Consider the following 16,568-nt stretch of genomic DNA (forward strand, 5'->3'; position numbering starts at 1 on the left):
CAGTGCTGATGTACAAGTTGTACACTAGTACATTATTGATGTTATATACAGGGTGAGGTCTGCTTGCCTGCCAATAATCTGATGATTAAAAACTTCACAGGTAAATAAATGGATTGAGAGCTGTGTGTAAGACTCTTCTAATATAGAGCTGTGTTCAAAACACTTCTGATACAGAATTTTGTGTACCTTTATTTGTTTAACTTTCAGAAAGATGCAGTATCTCAGATAAAAAAAAATCCATTTATCACACGTTGAAAGATTGATTAGAATCTAGGAAGTAGGGGTAGAATTACCCGTCCCTTGCAGGCATTATTTTACTGATCCCATGAAAGATATCCGACCTGCTGAACATATTAATTATTGTTGGAGAGACACGTTTATTACAAGCACCCACCTCATTGTCAACAGCAGAACTGAGAGACGGTGAAGCCCGCGGTCAGACAGTCCCTCCACCTACTGACACCTTGCAGGTATCTTCGCAATAACGAAGCAGGTGTAAGATCGGAGTTGCCAGCAGGAGCTGGTGGTATTGTTGTTTTATTGCCAGATAAAGAGCTTGCCGCGCACCTGGCCGCCACTGATAACATTCACAGCCAGTCTCAAGTCACTGAACATGCAAACAGCGGCGCAACTCTAATTACAGGTCATAAGGTCGTGTCAGATGGCCACCCGGCAATTGTTCATATCTGTTGATGAATACACACTCCACACGATAGTTTAGTCTGGAAGGCATGTGGGCTCATCCTTGCATGTTGCTGTCTTTCTACGGCACACGTTTCATTAAGACCAGGATGTTAGTGAAAATCTTCACTTGTGAGAAAAAAATATTTCCATAAAGTACTCACCTTTTTTTAAGCTTTTTATGGTTGCAGGCAGGTGTGCATGATGACAGGTGCTCCCTCAGCGTCCTGAATGAAGTACCAGGCGGCGAGGCGACTCCTCCTCTTGTTTTAATTAATCTCCTCGCCTTGAGCTCACCCAGACGACAGGAGGGACCCGCACCCAAACAGTGATCACCGAACTTGAAAGACCGACCACGAAGGAAAGAGAATCAAACACAACTCTATCATCCATCTTAATGACGATTCCACTCCCTACCCGTATGTTCAACACGGTGTCATTGCGCCCACCCGACAGCACGAGGCGTGGACTGCTATTGCGGGTAGACCTGTGCTCTAGTCACTAGTCGGGGTGCGCAGCTGTAGGGTGACCACGCGCGCAGCTACCCGCGGACTGGGAGACAATCAATAGCAGGTAGCACCGCACCCCGGGTGATAAATGACAACGCTGGTCATCTAGCGATAATGATATGCGATAAAGATTATATTAATGTTACAGATCGACGGTGACAATGAGACAAAGGTGATGATGGTATTAGAATAAGAGGGGAAGGAAAAATGGCTGCGGCGATGATGTTGATGATGATGATGATGAAGGATTGTTATAAAGGAAATTATTATAACGTCATAAGGGACACACTATTATTATTATTTTAAAAAGGAAGGCATCTTATTCATTATTATTAAGAAAGGATTATAATTCTTATTAATGATCATTATTAAAATAATGGTTTTGATATTTTTGAAGAACAAAAAGAACAAAAACGAGGGCTTACTCTACCAAGTAGTGGGAGACAAAGCCACTGCCCTGCACTGTACCTGACACAACTGTCACACGCAGCACCATACCCTGCAGCCAGCTGCGTAGAAACTACAAAGGGTGGGCCGAGTGGGGAATCGCCCCCTCAGAAGAGATACCGAGGAAGCAAGAATGTCAACATGTAGTCCCCCTACCCCAGCAAAGTCCCTCCTACCCCACTGCCTGTGTAGCAATATGAATCGTTGAGCCATATGAATCGTTGAAGCGAGGCATTCGAAGAGAATGTACTGAACCTAACAAGAAATAAAATACTAAAAAGTTAAATTTAACAGTTGATAAACAAATGAAACGTTTAGGTTCAAATTATTATAGCTTGCAAGTGATGTGGATAGTGGACTATTTTTGTTTGATATCCCTGCGCGAGTGGGTGTTTGATCGTCTGCTAAAGAGTAAATACACGTCAAATTTAAATAAAAACAACATGAAAAAGCTAAACACATACAACTCACGCTTTATTATTGGTTTTGATTTAGTAAAATACCACGAAAATGTCTGCTAATTCATTCAACAACCCTAGAAGATCCATAGTTTCTACGCATGAGCATGCCTCGCTTCAACGATTCATATTGCTCAACGATTCATCCCGCTACACCTGCACCAGTGCACCCAGCAAGCAAACTACTTTGACAAAAATCCTAAGAACCCGCGATCGCTAAGCGACCGACGAAGAGACAACGGTGGGCTGGGTGAGTGGCTGAGTGTGACAAACAAGTGTCGTGACCCGCTTGACCTGCGAAAGTCTTGAAATTGGAGCCTGGGTAACGGTCCATTAAGTCTGTTAGAACTGTTAGAACGAGTGCTGTTTACTCATGAGTCACTAGACTGTCTAGCCCGGCGCTCTTTTAAGAACCTAGTATTAATTGTAAAGCCAATCATCAGCAACGAAGCAGTAATGGTAGTCAAGACCAGCAGTTGTATTGGTTGTTGCCAATTAACTAATTAACTAATGTCTGACAACACAACCGTGAGTGAGTCGTGCTCACGTCTGGAGTGAGTGAAACAGAAAGCAAACAGAAATACCGACACCTGGAGGCCAGCAAGTCCTTGCTGTAGCTTCACATTCTTTAGAAAATGAGAATAAACTAAGGATGCACAGCATAAACCAGTTTATTTCATGTTTTATTTGTTCACAAAGACACTGTTTGAATGACTGCTGTGGGCGACAAGAAGAGCGTGGGCGGGTGCGGCGCGGCAGAGGAACGAACCTGTCACATTCCACATGCAAGCACACGCATGAAGCAGACAGAGAGACAGACAAGACGAACTGACTGACTGAGAGCACCGACAGGTATTCATGCGGAGACCTGTTCGATGACATGCTCAGATGATCAGCAAGAACAGAATGGCCACCGAGAGCTGTAGCAACGTGATACACAAAGTTTATTGCCGGGGTTAGGGTTGTGAGGTCACTGTTACTAGGTTTAGGGTTTAGTCTCCCTGGTTATGCTTGTGACATAACTGTTGTCTCCTCCCTTGCCCCCATCTCTCATATTGCAGTTCGTGTTAGGTTTACTGTGTTCATTATTACAGTACTGCTGTGCTTACTGTGTTCATTACTGCAGTACGTGTTAGGCTTACTGTGTTCATCATTACAGTACTGCTATGTTTACTGTGTTCATTACTACATCACGTGCTACACTATTGATCTGACGACCACTGACGCCCCCAGTACCTGAGCGACTCGAGCTCTGTGGAGCGAGAATGTCTGACGTCTTGAGTTACACTCCCACAGTCTGTCCAGACGCCATGCGTACAGCTGCGAGGGCCGTTGTAGTCGTGGTGGTTGCAGCAATGCCGGTAACTAATCAAACCAAACTGCTGCCTGATATAGGGATATGTCCACCTGCTTCATGCTCTCTCCCCACCTTATTCATTCATTTTTCTTTCATTCAGACATGCATTCCGTCTCTTAACTCGCACGATCTTAGTTCCCTGATTCTTTCCCCTGTTATTGTCGTTCTCACCAAAATGTATTTGTTTCCGTTAATTCTTGAAGCAGGACCTAGCGAACCAACCGTACACCTGTGTCTCTCCCTGTGTTTTCCTGTCTGCCTATCGGGCTATCCCAACCTGTGTGTTTGTCTGCTTGTCTGTACATCGGCAGGGAGGATGAGGCTTAACTTTTTCTAATTTATACCTGCAGCAGTCGACGCTGCTCTTGTTTAGTCTTTGAATGTGCAGAGGTCACCAAAGTTCTAGCCACCCCTCCCTGTGCTTGCGGCCCCACCGCGGTCCGGAGAAGGCCCCCGACAATGAATAATGAAGGATGTGCGTGCGTCAAGGTAGTGAGCTTGCAGCTAGTACCACGATGATGGTACACCAGCAGGTGGGTAGGCAAGACGACTGACCTCAAAACCGCGCATCCAGCTTGGTCAGCAGTCACCTTCCTCTCTTCCGCTCCTCCCTAAAGGTCACCGAGGGCAACAAAGCCAGGTGTTCAATTATGCACTTTGTTGAGGAGATGTATTTCTTTCCTTAGGTAGTTTAAATTCTTCTCTTCAGTAGAATAAAGAAGAAAGAAAAAAAATTAAAACAGAAAATGCGTTGTAAATAATTTACGTTGCTCCTTCCTTTAACGGCCCGCGTAGTAAAGGGAGATTACTCTCCGTGCGTTTTCACAGTCGATTGCGTATTTAAGTCCCCTTCCTTGCGCCTGAATTGCTGAATGGTTTGAGACACTGTTCCACAACTTCATACATATTGCCAGAAAAACGTGAAATTTTCATGAGTGTAATACCCGAACTGCCTGTTGCAGCAGTCGCTTAGCACGCTCGTCACAACATTCTCAGGTAAAAACATTTTTTTAATGGAGCTGCAGCTGGGCACTGAGAAAAAAAAAAGTCAACAGGATATGTCCTCATTGTAGTCAGAGAACCACCCTGATCTTCTGTTGTACCATTTATGTTGTGTTCTTGTTGTTGCAGCTTCTGAAATGTTTTTGTCTGCCATTACATCGTGTGTGAGTGAGGCAGTGTCATCCAGTCAAAGTAAAATATCACTTAGAAATACGAACTAGCAATAATGTGTGTGGATGTAATAATGTTATCTGGAATATAAAAATGCTGTTAATGTATATACACTTCTGTGATATTTCTTTTTTAAACTAGAAGGACACAATTAGACACAAACAGGAAGTTGTAAATATATATAGAGTGGTGTTTATGACTGTCAAGTGACAGTTTAATAAGTTGCTATCACTTCATGTGTTCACTGTGACTACAATGTCCTTATGAAAATACTCATCGAAATTCCTTTTAATGTACACTGTAGTGTACCCTTAGTAGACCAGCCCATCGGCAGACTTCAAAGCAGTAGTGTATACCTGGACTGAACTTGACATAGGACCCCATGTTCGAGTGCTCGCCCCTGCTAGGTGCAAAGCGCTACACACCTGTCTAGTCCGACATACCTGTAGTCCTACCTGTCAAGTCCTATGCACGTTCTGCCTGAGAGATCTGGGACACCTTTCCTCTATCAACGGCGTGACCTGTGACCCAGAGCGTCGTCTGGCTATAAGTTAGTTGCTGGTAATCATGCTTTGCTGCATATCGCCCTCTGTGACCCTTCCGACCCCGACACCCACCTGACGGCACCTGCCTGAGTACAGCTTGTGGGGGACGGCACCTCCTTTCCTGACAGGGACCTCTCATCACTAAAGTCACTGCCACAGATCCGCTGCCTTGTAGGTGTGTGGTGACAGTACCTGCCTGTTGGTGTTGGTGTTGGTGTTGGTGTTGGTGTTGGTGTTGGTGTGCTTATTCTCAGCATTTTTGGACGACAGTGAAGCCATGGCCGCCAGAGATCGGAACACCAGGAGTTTTCCAAGCAGTGCATTTGAATACTGACTGGACAGCTTGGCAAAAGAAAGGTGTGTAATTTCCATAGCAAAGGAAGGTGTTTACTGTCTCGCTAGCCGAGTGCAAGGTAAAGTATTTAACTGCTCTGTTAATACCCTGACTTGTTGTGTCGCCTGTCGTGCGGTAGATGTCGTCGTTAAGTTTGTTCACACTATGTATGTTCACAGGTTGCACGAGGCAAAAAAATGGCAGCACACAGACCTTGTACTGCTGGCTTAGACAACTAGTTTATTGTCTCTGAACCTGACAAAGCACGTGTGATGTGCAAGACTAATGCTTTGCTGTGTGTTTACATGTTTTTAATGCTGTAACCTGTTGACTGGATATCTCCCTCACACTCTCTCTCTCTCTGTGCTTTGTTTTGGTATGTCTCTCATGTTGAACTGTCCATTATGTGTACTTAGTGTGTGTTCATACATCTCTGATGTACACCTTTGTACTCACGCAGTACCCGAGGGCACACAGGAAGACTACATTATTCGCTACACTCAAGGTGTGTTTTATTCCACAGCGGCAGGTGGATGATATTGCGGGTGGGTTTATCTGGAGGTGAAGGTGGAGGCTGTTTGTAGGCTTGGTACGAAGTTGTCTACTGATTTAAATTATCATCGTGTGAAGAGGAGACTACAACGGGTTCATCTCGTTTACAAAATGAAGATTATAATTTTATTCTATTTTTAAAACAAAACAAAACAACAACAAACAAACCGAACAATCAGTTTCAGAACCATCCCATTCACTCATCACATCTCACATCAAACAGGGAGATGTCGGGTAGATGACGCTCGAGTCGTTATCAACGCCTTGGTGTCACGACACACAATCGTACAAGGGCGACAAGCTGAATACACAGCAGTATGTGGGACAGACAGATAACTCGTCACGCTATCCTCTTCTGTCTATAACTGCCTCGTGTCACAAAGTAACTCGTGACACGTTTGCCGAGCTGTTTTCAGGGCAGGAGGACACACATTGCACAAAACTACGCGGGCACTTGATGATGATGACGACGACGATTATGATAACGATGACGACGACGACGACGACGACAACGACGATGATGTAGTAGGATCTGCTACACATACTGGAAGTAAGATTATTAAAAATGTTCAGACAAGATAAGGAAAGTGCGCGGTCCCTGAGGGGTTTAGCCGGAACTGTCAGACAGCCCTACTCAACGGCCGACAGTAAAAACTTGACAAACAAGGTTTCGTGCTTTCCTCTATAGTCGAGAAAACAAGATAAACAGACGTATTGAGCAATGGTAGCTAGCTTGACAAGTCTTAATGAAACCCTTGAGTCTCGCTGAGAATAAGAATGGCAATAGCCGGGTACAGGGTACCGCCCTCCAGCCACGACAGGGTGTGAGTAAAGGGGTGTGAACTTGTGTGTAAAGGTGTGTCAGTATATATTTAAAGCTGTGTGTATGAGAGAGAGAGGAGTGTGTGTGTGTGGATGGCATGGGTGTGAACTGTGCAGAGTGACTGACAGTGTACTGTAATGACATTCTGCTGGTGTGTAATTTCAACAAGGATGAATCAAACATTGTCAGTCGCATATCTTTTCTCTTCCATGATTTTCTACGACTGATGCTGCATGTGCGACATGTTACAATTTCTCTGGCAATTTTTTAACTTAATCCTGATTCCAAATAACATAAATTTCATAAATTTCAAGATAGCTAACTCTGGAGAGAAGTTATTCCGCTTTTAGTTCGTTCTCTATGTCAATAAAAGTTCTTGATAGAACATTTTCAAAATAATTGCAGGTACTGCTGTTCGTCAACAGCAAACACTCAGCCTCTGATGTAACTGGAATTTCAGTTGTCAGGACTGAAGTATTCAGTCCAGTGTTATATTGAGTTTTGTATTTTGTCTTTCTGTACGCTAGAGTCAACGTGCTGTTATCATGTTATCATCAGTGCTATTATCAGTGCTAGAGTAAGTGCACTGTAGCTAGCTATTACTTGATTGTAAACATTATTCACACTTTCCTTGCCAGATGAAACCAACGCTGAAGAAGCTTGCTGCAGTCGTTGTGATCTCCACCACAATGACCTTTGTCCTTCATTTTTACCTCGTCAGCGTTCCCGGCAATGGCAAGTCTGTGGTCACCCCAGTGTCCGAGCTTCCAAATGGGAAAGTAAAGCAAAGAGCCGGCAGACGACCAGAGCGAGCAGCTGCTGACACAGTTGTAGAGGACAGGCGAGGTAGAGAGACCAGGAGGAGGCCAGGTGAGAACTCACACGTGCTGGACAATGTAGTAGACCACGTGGTGGAGAAAGGTACTGCCCAGCTCCGGCCTCGAGGTGAGCCCAAGATCAACGACACTGACAAGACGTTTGATCACAAAGTGCGCAGCGGGAGGGAGGTGGTGAAGAGATTGAAGGAGGCGAACCAAGGAAATTCTGTGACTAACCGACCAGCAGTCAGAAGATTCAGAGATTCCGAATCAACAGCTGTTAACAAATCGTCTGGCTTAACACAGCGGCCCGTAATTGCTAGAGGAACACGCATGACTGCAACAAGAAATAAGCAACAAGACAAGGTGGCCATCGAAACCCGACCTTCAGCGGGTAAACATTTAAGAAATGCAACAAATTTGAAACAAAATATTTCTTCTGTAAGAGGTTTACCCCAGCAAAGTGTTGGTAAAAGAAACAACACTAGAGCGGGAAGCAAGTATCTTATTTACCTCTGCGACTCAAGAAAGCCGTGTGGAGGCTGGGGCGATCGCCAGCGCGGGATAGTCAACACGTATCTACTGGCCAACGTGACGTCACGACGCTTCGGCATCAACATGACGTTCCCTTGTGACGTGCGACAGTTCTTCCAGCCCAAAGACGTCAACTGGACCATCAGCGAAGCCGAGGTTGCCGGGAAGTCTGTCCGTGTCATAGATGCCGTGGACAGCGGGACGTTCCAGCACGTGCTTCTGACCATCGACTTCAACGAGGTGTACCCCGAGGACGTGGTGTTTCTGAGAACCAACGTGGAGCACTACTGGCCCATTCGGTCAAATGTCTTCTACAAGAAGCTGCTTCCTCCGTGGGCCCAGCATGGCCGCCCGGAAATGTTCCGCAGAGGATGGAGCATTTTGATGAACCCAACCAAACACATGCAGGATCACGTTCACTACGTCCTCCAGGAGTGCTCCTTCTTCAATAAAACCTCGCCTTTCGTGTGTGCGCATGTCAGAATAGGAATCAGCAAGTCCAACCCACGAGATTCAGAGAAAAGAAATGACATCATGTCTTTAGGTGCATTGTGGGAGTTTGTGGGCAAATACATCAAAAATGGCAGCCACTTCTTTCTGGCGACAGACTCCTCGGACGTTCGAGAACATTCCAGAAAGATGTTTCATGCTGCGCATCACGACACAGGGGGCAGGATTCTGCACGTTGACAAGCAAGGGTTGAATAAAGATGCGTGCTTAGGGTTTGAGTCTGCCTTGCTTGACCAGCTAGTGCTGCTGCACTGTGACATCCTGGTGACCACCAACAGCATGTTCAGCTACAGGGCCGCCCTCATCCGGGGCACCAACAACGGCCTGTACCACTTCGACAAGGGCAAGTTGCAGCCTCGGGTGTTGCACTGACTGTGATGACAGTGTGTTAGCTATACTGTAGACTTCACTGGGCACCAAGCTATACCAACAGTGAACTATACCCCTGAGGTCTGGCTAAACTCCAGCTGAGTGTTGCATTTACCGAAACTAAATCCTCAAACACTTTAAAAATCTGATATGTATATTGTTACCTGAAGCTGTTAACATTGTGTTCTAAATATATGTGTGATGTGTGAAACTTTTTTTATATGAGGTTGTTATTGGAAAAGTGATTAACAATTATGTTATGTCGGATTTTTCTCTGTGTATTGTTGACAACATCTATGAGGAGAGTCCCGTGTCTGCACAGGAGGAATGCACAATCCTCAGTCCACTCATTCCAGAAATTTCGTCTGGAGATGTATGCAAATTGTAGTCTTAGCTTGTACATATTTCTAATTTTCGAGTGAGTTCTGAATTTAAATTTGCTCATTGAACTGTTGATAGCCGAAGCCTGTGACAGGGAGGTCATGAGGGCAACTCTGTGTTTACTTCACAGACTTCACAGACATACAAGTCAGTGGTTCACTTCCCGTCTATCTCTTGAAATTCCTCGAACATGTTGAACTGGTTAAGCTGTTGTTTCATGTTGTTGTTGCTTCTTTTGTTATTGCTTCAATTTATCATTGAAAATTATTTGTTTTCAGTAAAACGGTGACTCATTTTAAGTGTATTTAGGGTCCTTCAACAAAAATACAAAATTAGTTTTTGTTTGTGATATGACCCTTCACCCTTGCATAATTTGTGTTTGTGGACAGTCACTGGGTATCTCGTATACAGAGCTTTGCTATACACTCTTCACACACCCTGCAGATCACGCCCTACCTCCCCCCATCTGTCTCAAACACACATCAGACATAGAGGGAGAGATAAGGCATGATTCCCTTCGTGGTAGAGAGAGAGAGAGCAGGTAGATTACCAGTAGAAATAAATAAAGAAGAGTTGGGTCCCACACACCTGTACAGCAGACACCGGCTAATACCATCGCCAGGACAGCTAAGGACGCAATGACCTGTCAATCTGTGCTCACATGGTTGTGAGCGTGTGTGCATGAACGCTAGAGAGTGTGTGTGTCACTGAGATTTGTAACTTGTTTATGTGTGGCTGTGGCAGACGACAGTTATAAAAGCCTATAAACGCTGTGAGGACGGGCGGAGGTGACGAGGCCGACACACCGCGACCTTCTGACCCGACCTCTCCATGGCGTCGGCTTCTGTAGGGAGGGTCAGGTCGGCCCTCAGTCCCCTTCAATCTTTTGTCCCACATGCATGGGGGAAATGTTTAAATGAATCAAAGAGCATTCGCATACAAATAGCGGACACTGTTCACAAAGACTGTTATAAAGACTCTGTGCTGTGTGTGACTGCAACAAGAAAAGCCATGACATCAAACCTCATGTTGGTGGAATTCCTTTCCGAAAAGACCTGACAATAATTATGGTCGTTTCCAGATTTCTCTACTTCATTTTGCCGATAACAAATGAGAAGAAGGGGATGTAACAGAAGTCTTCGTTTGCCAGAAGATACCGAGTGTTTGATAAATTATTCTAATTAATATTGTTTAATGAATTAATTTGACTGTTGCATAATAAAATTTTGTTTTTGTTTTCCATTGACAAATCACGATTGAAACACTTTGTGTGCGTCTTGAAAAGTTGACACAACACATATTTTATTGCGCTCATGTTTCTGTAACAGACTGGAGAACTGGGTTTGTCCCTTCTATGATGCTTATAACATGGTTCACCACTTCTATCACAAAGTGGTTCTCATGGTGCACGTGACAAGTCGCTCTAGCATCAACATGAAACCTTACTGTCGACAGTGTCCACAGCATAATTCACTCACCTGTGGCAGAGTACACATCACAAGTCCCTCCTTTCCAGCAATAAACTGGAAGTCACTGGCTTTGAGCAGTGCACACAATTCACTCTTGTCTTGCACTACACACAGTTCTATCGCCTGTCACAGTGTTCACAACACACATACACACGCAGTATACACAACACAACTCTTTCTTTTCTCACAGTCCACACATCACAGTTCACCCCCACTCTACTACTGTACACACCGCTATAAATAATTTACAACTAAATTCACTGAGTCTGCACACCCGGTGTTTACCTCCATAAATTCCTGTCAGATGCAGTTACCGAGCTCATATCAAGACCTGGTGTTTCCTTCTCTGCACACAAGACAGTAAACTCCATCCACTAGGTCACGTGACTGTACTAGACAGAGAACTTGTGCAAGCCGTTGTTAGAGAGTCGGTAGAGGTTGTCGTTGGAGCCGCGCACCACTGCAGCAATGTAGCTGAACATGCTGTTGGAGATGACCAACACGTCACAGTGCATCAGCACCAGCTGCTCCAGCAGCGCCACCTCCAGGCCCTCGCAAGAGAAGGGCAGCGCCGCCTGCAGGTCCACGTGCACGATGCGCCCCCCAGTGTCCACCACTCGGTCGCCAAAGCGCTTCCGGGTCAAGTTTCGCGCCTCCTCGGAGTCGGTGGCAAGAAAGAACCTGCTGCCGTTGTTAACATACGGGTCCACAAACCTCCACAGGTCCAGCACCTCAGTGAGGTTGTGGCGGAAGGCGTCGTTCTTCATGGTAGAGCTTCGACCCATCCGGAAATGTATGCAGACGAAAGGTTGAGTCCTGTTATAGTAACTGACTTTAGACAAGAAGGCGTCTAGATGCTCCTGCAAGTGGTCGCTGGGCTTCATCAAGATCTTCCAGCCATTCCGGAACATGACACTTTGAGAATTAGTCGACCACTTAGGAAATATCTTGGGATAATACAATTTGTTGTTGCGGAGGTTGTAAAAGTAATCGACGTTTGTGCGAATGTAGATGACCTCCTCAGGGTACTGTTGGTTGAAGTCGATGGTGTTCAGAAGCCGGTTGTACCCGCCACTACCGTTCATGTCGTCCCAGTAGCGGACGGACTTACCCTGCAGCTCCTCGTCTGGCACGATCCAGCTGTACTTGTTGGGCACGTACAGCTGCGTCAGGTCGCAGGGCTTGCTCATCTTGATCCCGAACCGTCGTCCCGTCACCTGCGACAGTAGGAAGACCGAGAGAAGCCCCCGCTGTCTGTCTCCCCATCCCCCGCACGATCTTTTTTTGTCGCAGATGAAGATCAGGTAACGGTGGGACAGAGAGGTGGCGTTGGCGACGTGCAGCATCTGAGTCCCGTTGGCAAATTGCGGGCGAGTTGTCCCACCTTGTACAGGGGGCGCAACACTCAGCGTGGAGTTGCTGCCCTTCCTCGAATCTGGACGTTTGGCACTCGTGGAGGTTTGTCCTCGGTCTGCTGTTTGACCAGCGCTTTCTCCTTTCCCTGGGGTAGGAGGCTTTCCATGGCTGATGCCATGGCGAGTTGTCCTGTTAGAATGAAACTGCCATTCATCATGCTGATTTTGATGGAAACGGTCTTGGTCTTTACCAAGTTCATGCTCCACGAAAGGACTTTGTCCAGGTGATGAGGTGTTTAATTTCCCCCAAAGCTGCTTTTTGACCTTTGGCCCTGAAAAACCTGACCACCATGTTCTCTCGTTTTCTTCTTTTGTGTTAAGGTGATGTCTTTGCCAGAAGATGTAAAGCGAAGCAAAGAATAAGATGGTGTACACTCCAGACACGACGAGCAGACATGTCATCAGCTTATTCTGCAAATGAGTTATATCTAGATATATGACCAGAATGTCCAGAGTGTAAAAACTAAAGTGGAATTATTTCATTTTAAATTAAAATATTAGCATACGAAATGTATTAATTATTACATAACTACATATAAGTAATTTATGTACAGTAATGATCATTCAGGTCTCTCAAGTATTAATCTACAAGTTTTCGCTGACTTCCTTCTTTTCTCCATTTAGACAAAGATTGCTGATCATCCTTACCTTACTAGAACATTACTATTGAGTGTCGATCACACTAACGTTTTTCAAACAAATATTTCGTATAGTTATAATGAAACAGGTTTTATTAAATATCTTCAATTTTTATGAATAAGTATTACCGAGTCCCCTACATTGTAAAACACATCAAAGAATTTAGCACTTTCTTGTATCTTTTCTGGGTATCTCGAACCTTCGGGGCTCTTGTGTCACCAGGAAGTCAGACGAAACTTTAACCTTGTTTAGTCAGTTGCAAAGTAATAGACGGGGTGCACACGAAATTTGTATTATAGGTTAGAGTTTGAATTAACGAACAACATTCTTTGAAAAATAGTAATACAGAAGCAAGAGGTTAACACATACCGTGACCTCTACTACATCATTCACACCACACACTACACACCTGCATGCACACACCTAGACATGATTTTGTTTATCCTTTTTATGTTTTCTGTCTTGCTCAGCCGGTAGGTAGTCAACCATGTCACCTCCTTATGTCCCTAGTTAGAAGAAGAAGTACTGGCAACAACATGTACAAGAGGTAAGACGAGAGGGTCGATCCTGTGTAGCTTCCACTTACCGCCATACGGGTGTGTCCACGGCCCGCCTCACCTGATGAGTGTGAGTGTCGGGTGGAGGGGGAGGCAGTGCTCCACTGGTAGACGAGTCACACACAAACACACCGCGTCACCTAGTGAGTCGGGGGACCAACCACAAACCCTCCCTGACCCTCCACACACACCTTGCTGTTTCCTCCACCTATCGTCGTGCCACGGACCAACGACTGCGGGGTGGTGGTGTGTCGTCTGCCAGCTGAGACTGTGAGCCAACATTTGTACAAAGTGTACACACTCCCCCACTGCCGCCCTGTCTTCAGGTGGCAGTCACCAACTGCCTGTTGCTGGCTGGAGACACCTTTCCCTGAAGTCGCACTCGCTATAAAATGTAATTGAAAGGCCAGGTCTGAATAAAGGGAATGTAAATATATGCAAGCTCTCCCTTACATCGTTCTGACAGGTACACGAATACGAGAATCTGTTAGCTTCTCTCTTTAGAAGCAAATAAGAAAAACAAACAAACAAACTCGGAGAGCAGAAAAGAAATAAAAGAAAACAAAAATGTAAGAGTTAGGAAATTCTAAATAAATAAATAATCTACTTTTCTCTTTTTAATTTGCTTTATCTATTCTATTTGTACGACACCAGAGACACCCTCCATAATTTTGTTTTCTTTAACAATAGCATATTGCATCAAAAGAACCATATACTTCATACTGCGTCTGATCAACAAAATCAAACATTGATTATTGTATTGATTCCAAAACTCAAACTGTATTCAGCTTTAGATTATCTAAATCATTCCAGAGTATACAATATTTGTTTTTAAATATTGTCTTTATATACAATTTCTATGTTGGACCATGTCTTAATTCTCTCTTGTATGTGTGTGGGAGAGACTTCAGTATCATGTGTGTGTGTCACTGTGTCCTGTTTGTAACCATCCCATCTCTACTATCATGTTCACCGAGGTTTTATTTTCTCGTCCACGCGTTCTTGGCTCGGTTTCACCAGAAACTTTTATAGTTTATACGTAACCACGAGGGAGGGGCCTGGACATCCCACATACGTTGAAAGAGTGTCATTGTCTCCGATCTTATTTTTAAAGTTCAAAGCACTCACAGTCTTGTATCACTCACAAACGAAAGAAATGAGAGTGTGACCCCCATATGATACATGTCCTGTCTGTCCTGTGTACAGAACTACACCTAGCAACGCCTGTGTGTCTTCACTCTCATCGTGAAGCTCTCGGACATTCTTGGTAACCAGGCAACACCTAGTGTCAGGCCTCGTGTTAATGACACTAAATAGCTCCACGTCCATGGTCCTCACTCCCAGCTGTCCAAACTGAGGTTCATGAACTACACAGGCACTGCTGTCGGTCGTTCTGTACAAATGTGAACAGATATGATGTGGTGGCTAAACTGTCATATTTCCTTTGCAAGTGATAAAAATTTTGAAAGTATTCAACCTGAAAGCTTTATCGAGACAAAGATACACAAGTGTACGGCAGACCTGCTTTGCTTTGTGAAAACGGTTTCAGTTTCAAATGACGAAATGCCAGTACATGTAAGTTCAGTGAACCACCTCGACAAGTGGTAAAGTTCAGATAATGTTTCAACAATTTAGTAAATGCATGCTATGCCGGTGTCACATTATGTGTGTCCGCCTTTGTCAACATCTATAAACATGTGATGGTAGCTTGCAGACAGTAAACAGCAAATATAAATGTCGTGATTGTCAAGCTTCATGTTTCTTTTTGAGAACTACTTTCAGAAACATTTATTTCATCATTGTGAATAGACCGTCATAGTAAAGTGCAAAGTTCAAACATTTTTAACACCATGAGTTATTTGTATTGCGCAGAAGTGCCACCACACACAAGCCAAATAATCCCTGGGGTTAGGATAAATTATTCAAGTCCGGGACAGAATCTAGGCTCTACATGTTAAAAGTGCACGAAGAAAATGAAAATAACCTTGACATCAATGAGTAACCATTCACACTGTCAAAAACATTTATATGAGCTAATTATTACAAAAAAGGGAAAAGGTCCATTGACATGTGGTTACCCGTTACAAAAGCTGTCACACAAACATAATTTATCTTCTATCTTCAAAGCCAAGCAAAACTCAGTGTCAGTCTAGTAATTATTTTGTTAAGTCTTCGTCCTGATGTTAATCCTAAATACGGAATGAAATTCCAAATCCGGTATTAGTGACCTTTTGATCAGTGCTCAAATGCTTTGGCAGCCACTTCACCGGCACATTAGGCCTCGTTCTGATTTCAAGATGGCGCTACAATGACAATGTAAGATCTTCGTGGCATAAGCGGTTAAGACAGCGGTTAGGCAGAGAAAGTCCACAGAGACAGGTGTGACAGGCTGTGTGCTGTGACAATCTGTACACCTGCCCAATCATGGCCCCCAGTGCCTGACCCACTTGGCTGATGAAGGCGAGGGTTGTGAATACTCTGAGTGTCCTAAAACAAGTAAGGCAAGACGGGTTATGACACCGCGCTCTCGACAAACAAGCCTCGGTTAGGTTATTCGAGACTTAGTTATAGCGACAGAACCTCGCACACTCTCCGCCTCACCCCTCATGTCTCGCCTTTCATTACAATATCAGTCTTCTGATGACTGTTTCCTAACATAACTCATGTACTGTGATGTCGACCGATTTATTAACAGTACAAGCCATATAGTGTGATTATTTCTCTCACTCTATGCCTATTTTATCTTTCAAAACATTCCCATCTTATTGTATCTCGCCATAGTGTGATCTGCAAACCATGGCACAAATATCTGACTAAACTTACCCTCTGACCATTAGTCCATGTCCTGTCCTTATTAGCCTCTCACTATCTGTCACCTCTCAGGCCTGTCTCTCAGGTCTTCTCTGGCGTTGGATGCTGGTGACCTCTCACCTCAGACACTAATGATGTCGCGGTCACCCCCGGTTTCGCCGGATGCACAATCGCAGTCACTCAGCC

General features: G+C 44.6%; 3 protein-coding genes across 10 annotated transcripts in view; 1 reads left to right on the plus strand and 2 right to left on the minus strand.

The window, feature by feature from the left end:
* LOC112555108 overlaps positions 1-5,542 on the minus strand; it is a 17,917-nt gene extending 12,375 nt beyond the window's left edge. The window contains exon 1 of the mRNA XM_025223323.1: positions 5,363-5,542. Within this exon, the coding sequence (XP_025079108.1) occupies positions 5,363-5,542 (180 nt within the window). The remainder of the gene's footprint in view (positions 1-5,362) is intronic.
* Positions 4,301-10,728, plus strand: LOC112556747. Of its 5 annotated transcripts, none has more exons than XM_025226056.1 (3): positions 4,305-4,448; positions 5,441-5,583; positions 7,518-10,728. In XM_025226056.1, exon 3 carries the CDS (start codon positions 7,518-7,520, stop codon positions 9,111-9,113), a length of 1,596 nt encoding a protein of 531 aa, XP_025081841.1. In that variant the 5' UTR covers positions 4,305-4,448; positions 5,441-5,583; the 3' UTR covers positions 9,114-10,728. The 5 variants fall into 5 exon arrangements, with proteins under 5 accessions (XP_025081843.1, XP_025081841.1, XP_025081842.1 ...); XM_025226057.1 differs by having other exon boundaries at positions 5,441-5,527; XM_025226058.1 differs by lacking the exon at positions 5,441-5,583 and having other exon boundaries at positions 4,301-4,448.
* A 142-nt stretch (positions 10,729-10,870) lies between these two features.
* Positions 10,871-16,512, minus strand: LOC112556751. Of its 4 annotated transcripts, XM_025226088.1 has the most exons (4): positions 16,395-16,501; positions 15,800-16,058; positions 13,601-13,956; positions 10,872-12,786 (listed from the first exon to the last, which is right to left on the minus strand). In XM_025226088.1, exons 3-4 carry the CDS (start codon positions 13,604-13,606, stop codon positions 11,353-11,355), a joined length of 1,440 nt encoding a protein of 479 aa, XP_025081873.1. In that variant the 5' UTR covers positions 13,607-13,956; positions 15,800-16,058; positions 16,395-16,501; the 3' UTR covers positions 10,872-11,352. The 4 variants fall into 4 exon arrangements, with proteins under 4 accessions (XP_025081875.1, XP_025081873.1, XP_025081874.1 ...); XM_025226089.1 differs by lacking the exon at positions 15,800-16,058 and having other exon boundaries at positions 13,763-13,956; positions 16,395-16,512; XM_025226087.1 differs by lacking the exon at positions 15,800-16,058 and having other exon boundaries at positions 16,395-16,510.
* Positions 16,513-16,568: the final 56 nt, after the last annotated feature.

The sequence above is a fragment of the Pomacea canaliculata genome, linkage group LG2 (genome assembly GCF_003073045.1).
Source record: "Pomacea canaliculata isolate SZHN2017 linkage group LG2, ASM307304v1, whole genome shotgun sequence".
Taxonomy (NCBI): domain Eukaryota; kingdom Metazoa; phylum Mollusca; class Gastropoda; order Architaenioglossa; family Ampullariidae; genus Pomacea; species Pomacea canaliculata.